Source organism: Phocoena phocoena, chromosome 1, assembly GCF_963924675.1.
Source record: "Phocoena phocoena chromosome 1, mPhoPho1.1, whole genome shotgun sequence".
Lineage (NCBI taxonomy): Eukaryota > Metazoa > Chordata > Mammalia > Artiodactyla > Phocoenidae > Phocoena > Phocoena phocoena.
The window spans coordinates 81,856,971-81,872,995 of record NC_089219.1 but is presented as its reverse complement, the minus strand read 5'-3'; the positions used below and the strand labels follow the sequence as shown (position 1 = coordinate 81,872,995).

The 16,025-nt window shown below is 35.2% G+C and overlaps 1 protein-coding gene across 2 annotated transcripts in view; it reads left to right on the top strand.

Moving 5' to 3' along the window:
• EVI5 (ecotropic viral integration site 5) overlaps positions 1–16,025 on the top strand; it is a 204,697-nt gene that overhangs the window by 49,216 nt on the left and 139,456 nt on the right. Inside the window, exon 2 of one of the 2 annotated variants that reach the window (XM_065877096.1) lies at positions 4,299–4,528. In XM_065877096.1, coding sequence (XP_065733168.1) covers positions 4,380–4,528 — 149 coding nt within the window. In that variant the 5' untranslated portion in view covers positions 4,299–4,379. Of the gene's footprint in view, positions 1–4,298; positions 4,529–16,025 lie in introns of those variants that run through there. The other variant, XM_065877097.1, reaches the window with a different exon arrangement.

Here is a 16,025-nt window from a genome sequence, read left to right as displayed (position 1 = left end):
TGTCTCCATAATTTTGCCTTTTCCAGAATGTCATATAGTTGGAATTATACATTATGTAGATTTTTCAGATTGACTAAGCTCTTTTAAAATTGAGATATAATTCACATACCATAAAATTCACTCGTTTCAAGTGTACAGTTCAGTGGCATTTAGTATATTCACAGGTTCATATAACTGTCACTGCAGTCCAATCCCAGAGCATTTTCATCACTCTAGGAAGAAACTCTGTACCCATTAGCAGTCATTCCCCATCCCCCCTCCTACAGTCCCTCCAAGCCACCCAACTACTTTCTGTCTCTGGATTTGCCTATTCTGGACATTTTATGTAAATGGAATCATACGATGTATGGCCTTTTGTGTCTGATTACTAAGCCTTTTTAATGATGGTTTTAATCTTTCCAAAGTATGTTCATGTTTAAAAATAAATGCATAACACCTCTATGAGGTAGACAGGAACTTTGTGACAACCTTTGTGACATAATTGCGTTGTCAGATTTATTGTGTCCTCATGACCTCAGTTTACCATAGGATGAGGGAAAGAGGTTTAGAGGTGGCAGGTTAGAGATTTGGAAAAGTAGAGTTAAAGGAAAAATAGGACATGATGATATATGAAAAATAACTCATCCTGTGGGATTTCTAGAACCATGAGAATTAAACTTTATTAAAGTGCAACTGCAATTAAATACTCCAGTTATATTTAAGAATTTTAAATTGTAAAGATGGGTTGTTGAGCCTTCAGTAGTTATAGACTGAATCTCATTTCATCAAGGTTGAAAGGATGTCAGGATTGTGCTCCGGGTTATAAAAATTTTTTAAATGGAAGCCTGTTGCTACAGTGTGCAGAAAGGGTGTGATAAATTTATTTTTAAAAACAAATTAAAGCAAATAATAGGTGTCTTTTGCTTAGCTACAGTTAGCTTGAGTAGAGAACTTTTATATAATGGAAATGTAAAGCATTAATTCTTTCTTTAAAAATTTTTTTCCGTATTTATTTCCATATACTTCAATTTTAAGATTGAAGTATAGTTGATTTATAGTGTTTATGGTGTATAAATCAAAGTGATCCTTTGATTCTTTTTTTTTCAGATTCTTTTCCCTTATAGATTATTACAATATACTGAACATCGTTCCCTGTGCTATATATACAGTAGGTCCTTGTTGTAAGCATTAATTTTTTTTTTTTAGCATTAATTTTTGAAAGTTGTGAGTATATTTGAAATTTGTCATCAGTGTTAGTAAAGGGTAACATTTTTCTGTAAATTTTATGTGTTAGGTTTTCTGTTTTACAATATAGTGTGCTTGTGGGATGCAAATTAGTGCCATCTTCACAATTGAATTTGTAGTTGTAACTGAGTAGAGAAAATCAATAGGATAACAAACTACAACAGGCTGTCTTGTTGTCTGCCATGGCTCTTACCATTTCCTGGTACAAAGGAAGTTCTGGCTAAATTATTTTGTTACTATCTGGCCTTTTGCCTTAATAAACTGTGCTGCTGGTCTATTCATTGGCGAGGACTTTTTCTTTTGGCCTGGAAGCCTAAATGATCGTCCCCATACTTCTTTTCCTTGGTTCACCTACTTCATCCTGCTTGTCTTTCTTGGGGGTTCTTCCCTCAACAGTAAGAGCTCCCTGATCCCTTCTATAATGCCATTCCAAGGAAAGTAAGTTCTAAAATGAAAAAGTTACTGAAAATGAAAAGAAAATGAGAGGTATCTTTAAGTTAATGAAACTCTTGCCCCTATTCACTTGTAATCAAATCTTTGTCTCAGAAGTTCAGCCTCACATTGAGTGGCATAACTATGACCTTAGAATTCCTTTTCCCTACATTGAATTTTTCTGCTTCTGGGTGAGGTGGAGGAATTGGGGACATGTATGTGTTGATGAAGTGAGAAGGAAAGACTTGGACAACCCATGAGGAGAGAGTAGTATCTGCTAAGATAGTCTAGGTGGCATTTTTATTTGTGTATATAAGTTGGTGTTTAATTTTTATGTGTATAAGTTGCTGTATGTAACCAGGGTTAGCTGAGAATATGTCTATCTAGAAAACAACTTTATAGTGCTTTAGTCATTTTCTGTTGCATAAAATTTAAGATCTTCTCAAAGCACGTAAAAGCACTTCATAGGGGCTTCCCTGGTGGCGCAGTGGTTGAGAGTCCGCCTGACGATGCAGGGGACGCGAGTTCGTGCCCGGGTCTGAGAAGATCCCACATGCCGCGGAGCTACTGGCCCCGTGAGTCATGGCCGCTGAGCCTGCGCGTCCGGAGCCTGTGCTCCGCAACGGGAGAGGCCACAACAGAGAAAGACCCGCGTACAGCAGAAAAAAAAAAAAAGCACTTCATAGTTTTTGTCTAAGAACTTCACAATCAAGAAGCTCTTTTTCTTTTTCTGACTTATCTTCACTCTGGGGTGAAGTGAGAGTAGCATCGACATACATACACTACCAAATATAAAATAGTTAGCTAGTGGGAAGCAGCCACATAGCACAGGGAGATCAGCTTGGTGCTTTTTGACGACCTAGAGGGGTGGGATAGGGAGGCTCAAGAGGGAGGGGATATGGGGTTTATGTATGCATATGGCTGATTCACTTTGTTGTACAACAGAAACTAACACAGTATTGTGAAGCAGCTGTACTCCTATAAAGATCTGTTAAAAAAAAAAAAAAAAGCTCTTTTTGTGATAGTTTCAAAAAAGTATAATCCCTTAAAAAAACTACTGTACCTTATTTTGTAAACTCAAATTAAGAATGTTTAGTTTTATATAGATATTCAAATATGGTTATTGTTCACATTGTTTTTCATTACTGAAGTGATAATGCCTGTTTGAATATTACTTATGTATATTTTGTGTTTCAAATGAATTCGCTGTAGGCATATCTGCTTAGGACTTTGGCATGATTTATGAAGAATATATAGACGTTTGTATAGTTCATTGAATCTTAGAGATGGGAGGGATTTGAAAGGCTTTTTTAGTCCTGGTTGCCCATCTAAAACAGAATCTCATCTTCAACCAACTCTTGACTTTTGACTCATTAATTTTTTTAAACATTCTTTTTCATATTCTTTTCCATTATGGTTTATCACAGGATATTAAATATAGTTCCCTGTGCTATACAGTAAGACCTTGTTGTTTATCCATTCTATATATACCAGTTTGCATCTGCTAATCCCAAACTCCCACTCTACTTCACCCCTCCCCTAACCCTGTCCCTCTTGGCAACCACCAGTCTATTCTCTATGTTCTTGAGTCTGTTTCATAGATATGTTCATTTGTGTCATATTTTAGATTCCACATATAAGTGATGTCATATGGTATTTGTTATTCTCTTTCTGACTTCACTTAATATGATAATCTGTAGCTGCATCCATGTTGCTGCAAATGGCATTATTTCATTCTTTTTATGGCTGAGTAGTATTCCATTGTATATATGTACCACATCTTCTTTATGCATTCATCTGTCAGGGGACATTTAGGTTTCCATGTTGACTCTTATAATGAATTTTTAAAAAAAATTTTTATTGGAGTATGGTTGCTTTACAATGTTGTGTTATGGATTCTTAATTGTAGCCATTGGTAGGAAATGTCTACTCTTTCTAGGCATCCCATTCTATTTCTGACTAGTTCTAGCTATTTGAAAATTGTACCTGAAACTCTCTTACTCTGTTAAATCAATCATTTATCATAATTTTGTTCTTCTAGAGCTAAATCCTCTTCAATAAAAATACTCTTTAGTGGTTTGAAGATACATCATGAGTCTCATTTCATCTTATTTATACTAAGCCCAGTTTTTGTTGAATTGTTGGTCATATAGGATTTCCCTGTCCTCATCACCTAATGGACATGTTTTAGTTCCTCGGCTTGCAAATGTTTTTGACTGTAACCCAAATAAAGAATATATTTCATATCCCAACTCAACATACATGTAGTATGTAGTTTTAATACATATATGCAACTGAGACAGAAATTTTATAAGACAACATACCTTTACATTGACACTTTCTGCTCTTTTTCATTTTTTAAAAACGGTGGTGTTACCTATTAAATTGATTTTATCACTCCCTGATGGATTTTAGCCTGTAGTTTGGAAAACATTGTTCTAATTTGTTCATGTTGCAGAACTGAAATAAGGAGTTTCCAAAAGCTGTATGTTAGGACAATCATTGCTAAAACAGGTTTTACCTTTATTAACTCAAAGAAAATATTCTGATGGTGGTTATAAAGTAAAACTAACCAGGATTATCAAATTCTTGGTAATGCATACAATACAATTGACGTATGCAACTATTATTTTTATCCTTAGGTGGCGACAGACAAGGTTGCAGAAAAGTTGAGTTCTACTCTCTCATGGGTGAAGAACACAGTGTCACATACAGTCAGTCAGATGGCCAGTCAGGTGGCAAGTCCATCTGCTTCATTACACACTACATCCTCATCTACCACACTGTCAACGCCAGCCCTTTCACCATCTTCCCCGTCACAGTTGAGTCCAGACGACTTAGAACTCCTGGCTAAACTGGAGGAACAAAATAGGTAAGTGAGGTTGCTTGGGTTTTCTTTCTTTTAATTATCATACAGAGTCAACCATTCATATATGTATATATGCCATAATCAAAATTTTAAATATTTGTTCAAATTAAGAATGTTTAGGGGAGTTCCCTGGTGGCCTAGTGGTTAGGATTCTGGGCTTTCACTGCTGTGGCCCGGGTTCTAGTCCTGGTCAGGGAATGAGGTGCTGCAAGCTGTGTGGCGTGGCCAAAGAAAAAAGAAGAATGTTTAGTTTTTGGCTCCTTGTTTATCAAAGCTACTTAACAAAAGTATTCAAGTCTTTTTTGGAGGAGTTGGTCTTAAAACTAAAGTTGGACTAAAATTTTCTTCTGCCTTGGATAGCTGTAGAGATTTGTTTTCTTAATATAGCAAATTATCTAAATTTTTCCTGAATTTTAGAAAAGGTTTTTAAGGCAAATAAAACTACCATTTTTGTTTTTTAAACTCTCTAAATAGTCCCCTTTGGTTAAGCTGTAGAATTATTTAATTTAGGATGGATATCTGATTTGTGATTTAGAGTGGGAAATCTCTTCATAAATTTATTCATGGAAGGCAAAGTATTCTTTTCTTTTAATGGTGTGATATAGAATACTTGTTTACTCTGTTATTAATGTGTACTGTGGACCCTGGGTACCCCTTCACTAATATTACTATCAGAATTTCTCTAGGGCATCAGCTATTAAAGAGTTATTGGAAGAGCGTCCTTTTACGTTCAGTCAAGATATATACCACCACTGGCTTTAAGGGTAATAAGAGAGATAATTTCTAACAGCTCTTTTGATATATAATGTACATAATAAAGTACACATACTTAAGGTATACAATTTGATAAGTTTTGACATATGTATATACCTGTGAAATTATCAACCAAATCAAGAAAATGAACATATCTGTTATCTGCCTTTCTATCCCCAGATAGCCGTTGATTTGCCTTTTGTCACTGTAGATTAGTTTGCATTTTCTACAGTTTTATAGAAATAGAATCATACAGTATGTACTCTTTTTTAATGGGTTATTTCACTAGCATAATTTTTATATTGTAGCACATATGAATACTTCATTCCTTTTTTTTGCTTAGTAGTATTCCATTGTATGGATATATCACAGTTTACCTACTCACCTGTTGTGAAATGCTATAAACATTTGTGTACAAACCTTTGTATAGATTTATGCTCTCATTTCTCCTGGGAATGGAATGGCTGGTTTATATGGTAGGTGTACATTTAATTGTCGAACTGTTTTCCAGAGGGCCTATAGTTTTCCACATTCTCATCATCAATGTATGAACATTTCAGTTCTTCTACATCCTTACCAATGCTTGGTACAGTCTTTTAATTTTAGCCATTCTAATAGGTATTTGTATCTTGTGGTTTTAATTTTCATTTCCCTAATGGTGTTGAGCATCTTTTTATGTGCTTATTTGCCATTGATATGTCATCTTTGATTAAATGTCTGTCTGAAATTTTTGCCCATTAAAAAAAATTAGGTTGTTTGCTTTCTTATTATTGTGTTTTAAGAGTTCTTTATATATTTCAGGTGCAAGTCCTTTATCCATATATATGTTTTTCAAATATTTTTTTGCAGTCTGTGGCTTATTCTCTTAGCATTATCTTTTGAAGAGCAAAAGTTTTAAATTGTAATGAAGTCCAATTTGAAGTTGTTCTTTTATGGACTTTGCTTTTGATGGCTCAAGGTCACACAGGTAGACTCCTGTGTTAGAGAAGGTTTATATTTTTAAGTTTCAGATTTACTGTCGTACATTTGAGTTAATTTATTTGTATGAAACAGAGCATAGATCAAAGTTCAGTTTTTGAATATGCATGTTTAATTGTTTTTGTATTTGTTGAAAAGACTGTCCTTTCTCCACTTAATTACTTTTGCACTTTTGTCAAAAGTCAGTTGTCTGTATACGTTATGTGCTTATTTCTGGATTCTTTTCCACTGATCTATTTGTCTACTTTAATGTTAGTATGACACTGTCTTGATTATTGTAGCTTTCTAATAAGTCTTGAAATCAGATAGTGTTAATCCTCCATCTTTGTTCTTTTGACTATTTTTGCTGTTTATCATACCCTTGTGAATTTTACATGAAGTAATTTGTACAAAAATGCTTACTGAGATTTTAATCAGAATGCTGTTGAATTCCTAACAGTATTGCCTTCCACCCATGAACACAATATATTTCTCATTTACTTATTCCTTGTGCATGCTATTGTTTATGTAAATTTAATTTTTGATTGTTCATTGCTACCATATAGAAATACAATCATTTTTCTTTTGTCATTCGTGTATCCTGCTGCCTTGATAAATTCATTTGTTCTGGTAGGTTTTGTTGTTTCTTTAGATTCCATTAGATTTTCTACATAGATGAGCATGTGGTCTGTGAATAAAAGCATGTTTGTGTCTTCCTTTATAATATGGATGCCTTTTATATCTTTTTCTTGCCTTATTGCAATTGACTAGTACCTCCAGTACAAATTTGAGTGTAAGCGATGAACAGATAGCCTTGTTTTCCTGATCTTAAGGGGAAAGCATTAAATATGAAGTTAATTGTAGGTTTCTGTAGATGACTTTTATCAAATTGAAGAAGTTCCTTTTTATTTCTCATTTGCTGAGAGTTTATAAGAAACAGAAGTTGGATTTTGTCAAATGCTTTTCCTGAATCTTTTGAAATGATTACATCGTTTTCCTCTTTTAGTTTATTTTAATATGGCAAATTACATTGATTTTTAAATGTTAAACCAACTTTGCGTTCCTAGGATAAACCCCACTTAGTCATTATATACTGTCTTTATAAAGTATTGTTTACTGTCTTTATAAAATATTGTTGGATATGATGTGTTAAAATTTTGTTTGGAATTTTTGCATCTATTTTCAGGAGGGAAATTGGTCTGTAGTTGTCTTCCGATGTCTTTGACCTTTATCTGTAATGTCTTGTGTCCTTGTAATGTCTTTGTGATCTTTCCTCTTTTGTAATATAAGTGTTTAGTGCTGTACGTTTCTCCTAAAGCTCTGCTTTAGCAACATCCCTTTAAATTTTATGGTCCTGAGTGTGGTCTGTTTTGATAAATATTTTATGTGCACTTGAGAAGATTGTGTATTTAGCTGTTGTTTGGTGGCGTATTCTATAAATGTTAATTGATTCAAATTGATTGATAGTGTTGTTCAAGTCTACTGTATCTTTGCTGGTTTTATGTTTACTTGTTGTATCAGATATTGATCTCAGATGTTGAGAGAAGAGTATTGAAATCTCCAACTATAATTGTGGATTTATTTCTGTTTAAATTTTATCAGTCTTTGTTTCATGTAACTTGAAGTTTTATTATTGTGTATATAAACGTTCAGAATTGTTATGTCCTGTTGTAAAATGCACTCATTATCCCTAGTAATATTGTTTGCTTAGAAATCTACTTTATCTCATCTAGTCACTGTAGCTTTCTTTTGAATAATGTTAAAATTTTATATATTTTTCCATCCTTTTATTCTATTTTTTTCTTTATCTTTAAAGTTTGTCAGTTAGCATATAGTGGCTCTTGCTTTTTAAAGTACAATCTGACAATCTTCGCCTTTTAATTACAGTAATTAGATCACTTTTTAAAAAAATTGTGACAAAATTTTATTTCTTGCTCACGTTAACGTTCATCCCAAACTGCAGGCTGAGTACATTTTTGCTGCACACTTCATTTCTGGAACAGTGGCCAGCCCTTATGCAGGATAAACCAGACTCATGGCAAATAGTGGAAATATATCTTAAAACATCTGCTAGAGAGTGATACACATAACTTCAACTCACATTTTATTGGCCAAAGCAGATCACATACTCACACTCCTTATAGAGTGAAGTGAGGATTAAAATCTTCTTGCTGGATCTTAGAAAATACATACTTATTATTATTTCAGCACCTTCTCCAGTATTTTTATTGTATTGTTATTGTGCTCTTAATTATTCACATACCATAAAATCCATCCCTTTAAAGTGTACAATTTAGTGGTATTTTTAGTACACTCACAGAGTTGTGCAAACATTACCACTATTCAATTTCAGAACGTTTTTATGACTCCCAAAAGAAACTTTGTACCCATTAGTCTCCCCTTTTCTCCCTCCTTCCAGCTGCTGGTAACCACTAATCTAATTTCTGTCTCCATGGATTTGCCTATTCTGGACATTTCATTGGTAGTCTTTTGTGACTAGCTTCTTTTACTTAACATAGTATTTTCTAGGTTTTGAGGAAAATAGATCATTTACATTTAATGTAATTCTTGATATGGTTATGTTTATATTTGTCATCTTGTTTTACTGTTCTTTATCTTTTAATTTTTTGGCCTTTTGACTGAATGAAATGTTCTTTATGATTCTGTTTTATCTTTTGTTGATTTATTGGCTATAACTGTTTATTTTTATTTTTTTAACATCTTTATTGGGGTATAATTGCTTTACAATGGTGTGTTAGTTTCTGCTTTATAACAAAGTGAATCAGTTATACATATACATATGTTCCCATATCTCTTCCTTCTTGCGGTTGCTTTATGGTTCATAGTATATATCCTTAACTAACTTAGCATGGTATGCCTTCAAGAGATCTCATACCATTTCACACGTAGTGTAAGAACTTAGAATAGTACATTTCCATTTCTCCTCTCCAATCCTTTGTGCTAGTTTTATCATGCATTTTGCTTTTGTATATGTTATAAACCCCATACTACATTATTATTTTTGCTTCAGTAGTCAATTATCTTTTAAATGAGATTGAAATAATAAGAAAAAAATCTTAATATTTGCCTACATAGCTTCCATTTCTGGTGCTCTTTGGTTCTTTTTTTTTTTTTGTGGTATGCGGGCCTCTCACTGCTGTGGCCTCTCCCGTTGTGGAGCACAGGCTCCGGACGCGCAGGCTCAGCAGCCACGGCTCACGGGCCCAGCCGCTCCGCGGCATGTGGGATCTTCCTGGACTGGGGCACGAACCCGCGTCCCCTGCATCGGTAGGCGGACTCTCAACCACTGCACCACCAGGGAAGCCCTCTTTGGTTCTTTTTTAGCTCCAGATTTCCAACTGATAGAATTTTCCTTCTGTCTGGAGGACTTGCTTTTATATTTCATGTAGTGTGGGTTACTCCTGTATGTCTGAGCCTTCATTTTGCCTTTGATTTTTAAAAATATTTTTTCTGAGTATAGGCCTCTAGGTTGACAGGGCTTTTTGTTTGTTTTTGTTTGTTTGTTTTCCTTCAGTACTGTAATGATGTGTCATTGACTTCACTCTTGTATTGTTTACATCAGGAAATCTGATGCAATCCTTATCTTTGTTCCTGTGTATATAATGTGCCATTTTTCCTCTCTGTCTCCTTTTAGAGTTTTTCTTTATCCCTGGTTTTGTTAATTAATTAATTAATGTATTTATTTTTGGCTGCATTGGGTCTTCATTGCTGTGCACGGGCTTTTTCTAGTTGTGGTGAGCGGCAGCTACTCTTTGTTGTGGAGCGTGGGCTTCTCACTGCGGTGGCTTCTCTTGTTGTGGAGCATGGGCTCTAGGCTCCTGGGCTTCAGTAGTTGCGGCATGCAGGCTCAGTAGTTGTGGGTTGCGGACTCTAGAGCACAGGCTCAGTAGTTGTGGCACACGGGCTTAGTTGCTATGCGGCATGTGGCATCTTCCTGGACCAGGACTCGAACCCATGTCCCCTGCATTGGCAGGTAGACTCTTAATCACTGAGCCACACAGGGAAGTCCTTTATCCCTGGTTTTAAGCAGTGATTCTGAGGCGCCTTATTGTAGTTTTCTGCATGTTTCTTACTTTGGGGTTTTGTTGAACTTCTTGTAGACTTAATAATTTTCCTCAAATTTGGAAACTTTTCAACCATTTTTTTTTTCAAACTTTTTTTGTGTGTGTGGTACGTGGGCCTCTCACTGTTGTGGCCTCTCCCATTGTGGAGCACAGGCTCCAGACGTGCAGGCTCAGCGGCCATGGCTCACGGGCCTAGCCGCTCCGCTGCATGTGGGATCTTCCCGGACCGGGGCATGAACCCGTGTCCCCTGCATTGGCAGGCGGACTCTCAACCATTGCACCACCAGGGAAGCCCCTTCAAATTTTTTTTGTTCCTTTCTCTCCTCCTCCTCAGTGACTCTAATTACATAAATATTGGGCCACTCGAAGTTGTTCCACAGCTCACTGATATCGTGTTCACTTTCTGGAAAATTTTTATTGCTTTGTATTCAGGTTCTCTGTATTGTGATCTGCCATGTCTAATTTGCCATTAATCCTATCCAGTGTGTTTTTCCATCTGTCACATTGTTCATCTCTAGAAGGTGGAGCTGAGTGTTGTTTGTATTGTTGTTTGTGTTGTCTCTACTTAAGTTTTGAATATACAGAAGTATAGTCTTAATAACTTTTAATGGCCTTGTCTGGTAGTTCTAACATTTCTATCAATACCAGTTTGCTTTTGATTAATTGCTTTTTCTTCTCATTGGTTATATTTTTCTGCTTCTTTGCATGCCTGATAATATTTGATTGGATGTCTCACATTGTGAATTTTACCTCACTTGGTTTGGCTTTTTTCCTATAAATATTCTTGAGGTTTGTTCAAGAATGCAGTTAAGTTACTTGGAAAGAATTTGCTCTGGAGTAGTGCACAGCCTAGGGCTATTATTCCCTCCTACTGAGGCACGACCCTTTTGTGTACTTTACCCAATATGCCTTGAAACAGGTTTTCCAGTCTGGCCGGTGGGGACAGATACTATTCCTGGCCCTGTGTGAATGGTGGCCACTGTTAAATCTAATCTTTTCTGGTGTTTTTTTCCCTCTAGCTTTGGGTAGCTTCCTTACATACATGTGCTGATCAGTTCCCAGCTGAATACTTAATGGGTATCCTGTGTCAATCTCTGAAGGTCTTGTTTGTGTACTTCTTACCTCTCTGATACTCTTTTCCTTGGACTCTAGCCACTTTGGTCTCCTCATGCTCTCAGCTCTGTCTACTCAATTGAGAAAGTTCACTAGGATCTGTTGAATTTTTCCTACGCATGCCAGAATCTGGAAACTCTCTCATGGGAGGTAAGATGGCAGTCATAGGTCTTACCTCACTTATCTCCTGAGTTTCAGAAATTGCTGTCCATTGTTGCCTGTTGGCCAAAGTCTTATATATTCTGAATATTAACTCTGCTCAGCTTTAAAAAAATTTATTGCTGAGGTAGTTGTTGAAATTTTTGTTTTCAAATGACCTGTCCTCAGGTTCGGTCCCTTTCTGTTGATATGGAGACAGAAAATAGAGACGTGAAAGAAATTACCTGGAAATAGAATTTACAAGCTAGAGATTTTGAACCTGGCCCAAATGAACAACTAGAAGAAGACCTAATGTTAGCCCATTCAAACCTGGCAATAGAAATTGTCCCCTTCTGATTATTGTTTCCTAGAAAGTGCTTTTAAAGCGTTTTCTTTGGCTCTCAGCATTTGATGGGTAAGATAGAAAACTTGGTGTGCCACGTGATGATAACTTTATGTCAGTTTTATGTGTGTATTGGTATTAACTTTGTGCCCCTTTGCTTATTACATTTGAAAGATTTAGAGCAAAGTCTCTTGGTTGGGGTTTTAGGAGGAGGTAGTTTTCTAGCATAATATGTAGATTGGCAAAGTTTCTTGGATAAGATGAATTTGGAAGAGGCTCATGAAAGAGCAGAGTGGAGTGTTGGGTTGTATGAAGGCAGTTATGAGCAAATAGATGCTCACAGAAAACAAAGTGGCGGGGACTCTCAAAAGGAGGTGTATGGTGTGGAAAACTTAGTGGAATATAAAACCAGGGCAGGACTGGCAAAGTAAAACACAGATAGTGCTAAAGGATGTGAAGAATTTATAAGTTTTGAATTGGTTCTTACAGGGAAAAGTAGTTCGCACAAAAGATAACTTTGGCCCTGAGTTTGTAAGTGACCAAAGTTGAATTTATTTTTATGGTTATGATCAATAATTACTGTATAACTAAAATATAGAAAACACCATATAAAAATTGTTGCAAGTGATGTGTGTATAGATGAACTTTTTCTCACGTAATTCACAATTTATTCCAGAATACTAGATGTGCTTGGCATATATCTTAACAATTAAATAATAATTGTTAGAATTGTTTAAAGATGTCTAGAAAAGAAATTTTGACAAGACTTCGAAGAAGTAAAAGAAGCAGAAGGTTTTCACCCTTTGTTCTTGTGTGGAGTTACTCAAAACTTTGTACTTTTTTGAGTTCACATTTTGAGTCTCTCACTCTTTTTAAAAAAATCATTAAAACCCAGAATCCATGGGAAGGATTTATGTGTAGAGAATGGGTAAATGTAGCAATATTTTGTTTTGCCTTAGGAGAACAGTCCTGGTGGAAAAACACATCTTTCTGACTTTAATAAAGAATAAAATGACAAACACTAAGATCTAGCTCACCTTCCCCTGTTCTGCTCTAGTACCCCAGCAATGTATTAAGTCCAAGAAAAAATTGCAAGAATAATAAACTAAATTTTCTCTGACCACTTCTGTGGTTTGTAATGTAGATATGCAAGTTATATATCTAAAGTAAAAACTGAGACACAACTGTTACTTCTAACAGGGGAAATGCTTTTATTTAGGATGTTTTCTTCTCTTTTGCAAATGTAGATGAATCTCTTGTGTTGTTTAACCATCTTTGATTAAGAAAGTATAAAATACTTTGGCAGTATTTTAGAAAATTAAAATTGAGGAAACATGAAAATACCAAATTCTATAAAGAAACTGTTTTTCCTTCCCATAGTTTTACTGCAGTTATCACTTTTTAAAAATCAGTGCATCTGGCAACCCCAGGAAGATGTGAAGAAATGGTTCAATACAATGTCAAAGATCTGTTTGATGAAAGTTAATTATTGATAGCCTTGAAGTTGAAATGGGACAGCTATTTTTTTTTCTGTGTTAAGTGTGTTTTTCATTTTAAAAATACGAAGGCTTTGGCTGAGATGAATTTAAGAAGGTAAGGTTCAAGTGTAATAGCAATGCATTTTAATTAAGGAGGGGAATAGTGCTAATTTAAATTTTAAACGGGCCATTATTTGTGTGGTTTAAAAGTTTGGCATTGCAACCATGTTTATTTCCTTTTGCATTCTGTTATTTAGAATCAGATTTTACTTTTTAGCAGATTTTGGGGGGTGAAATATGAGGATGAGGAAATGGTTCTTCTAAACTAAAGTAAATGTATTTTATTTATTTTTTAAAATACGGTAAGCAGGAATCTTTGAAACCTTAATTTATATATCTTTGTATCCTACCAATATCTAAGTCTACACTGTCGAATATGGAAGCCTTTAGCCATATGTGACAGTTGAGCTCCTGAATTGTTGCTGGTCTAAATTGTGGTGGGCTGTAAGAGTAAAATATACTCTAGATTTTGAAGAGCTGATTTTGGGGGGGAAAAAGTCTCATTAATTAAAAATTTTTGATTACATACTAAAAATATGTAATATTTTGACTATATTTGATCAAATAAATTATTAAAATTAATTGCAACTATTTCTTTATACTTTAAACTTGGCTATTAGAATATTTTAAATTATGTAGGGGCTTGCATTATATTTCTATTGGACAGTGCTGATCTAGGTGATCTAACTTCTATGTTTATAATTTTACCACCACAGCATTACCTCAGTTTTCCTAAGGATACTCTCTATAACACAGCCATGAACATTTAAGGAAGTAGTAAAAAGCTTCTGAACAAAACATGTATTTTCAAGTCTTTGCGTTAAAAATTCATGTATTTTTAATCATAGAAGAAGCCTTTAGATCTTCACTCGAACTCTTTATTCTTTTTCTTTTCATAGGATTGTTTTAAATTTTTAATTGGTTGTCTGATTTCCTGAGGAATTGATGATATGATTAATTAAAAGAATTTATTGTACTATTTCTGTTGCAGCTAGCTTAGCTTCAGTCTGCAGTGTCTATGCTTTCTGTCTGGAGTGTCTGCATAAAGCAATCAGTAAACCATCAGTTTCTTTTTTTTATTTTTTTTAACATCTTTATTGGATTATAATTGCTTTACAATGGTGTGTTAGTTTCTGCTTTATAACAAAGTGAATCAGCTATATATATACATATATCCCCATATCTCCTCCCTCTTGCATCTCCCTCCCAGTCTCCCTATCCCACCCTTCTAGGTGGTCACAAAGCACTGAGCTGATCTCCCTGTGCTATGGGGCTGCTTCCCACTAGCTATCTATTTTACATTTGGTAGTATATATAAGTCCATGCCATTCTCTCACTTGGTCACAGCTTACCCTTCCCCTCCCCGTGTCCTCAAGTACATTCTCTATGTCTGCATCTTTATTCCTGTCCTGCCCCTAGGCTCTTCAGAACCTTTTTTTTTTAGATTCCATATATATGTGTTAGCATACGGTATTTATTTTTCTCGTTCTGACTTACTTCACTCTGTATGACAGTCTCTAGGTCCATCCACCTCACTAAAAATAACTCAATTTCATTTCGTTTTATGGCTGAGTAATATTCCATTGTATATATGTGCCACATCTTCTTTATCCATTCATCTGTCGATGGACACTCAGGTGGCTTCCATGTCCTGACTATTATAAATAGAGCTGCAGTGAACATTGTGGTACATGTTTCTTTTTGAATTATGGTTTTCTCAGGGTATATGCCCAGTAGTGGGATTGCTGGGTCGTATGGTAATTCTGTTTTTAGATTTTTAGGGAACCTCCGTACTGTTCTCTAATCCATGAATTTGGTAAAGTAGCAGAATACAAAATTAATGCACAGAAATCTCTTGCATTCCTATACACTAATGATGAAAAATCTGAAAGAGAAATTAAGGAAACACTCCCATTTCCCATTGCAACAAAAAGAATAAAATACCTAGGAATAAACCTACGTAAGGAGACAAAAGACCTGTATGCAGAAAACTATAAAACATTGATGAAAGAAATTAAAGATGATACAAACAGATGGATAGATATACCATGTTCTTGGATTGGAAGAATCAACATTGTGAAAGTGACTATACTACCCAAGGCAATCCCTATCAAACTACCAATGGCATTTTTCACAGAACTAGAACAAAAAATTTCACAATTTATATGTAAACACAAAATATCCCGAACAGCCAGAGCAATCTTGAGAAAGAAAAACAGAGCTGGAGGAATCGGGATCCCAGACTTCAGACTATACCACAAAGCTGCAGTAATTAAGACAGTATGGTACTGGCATAAAAACAGAAAGATAGATCAGTGGAACAGGATAGAAAGCCCAGAGATAAACCCATGCACATATGGTCACCTTATTTTTGGTAAAGGAGGCAAGAATATACAATGGAGAAAAGACAGCCTCTTCAATAAGTGGTTCTGGGAAAACTGGACAGCTACATGTAAAAGAATGAAATTAGAACACTCCCTAACACCATACACAAAAATAAACTCAAAATGGACTAAAGACCTAAATGTAAGGCCAGACACCATCAAAGTTTAGGGGAAAACATAGGCAGAACA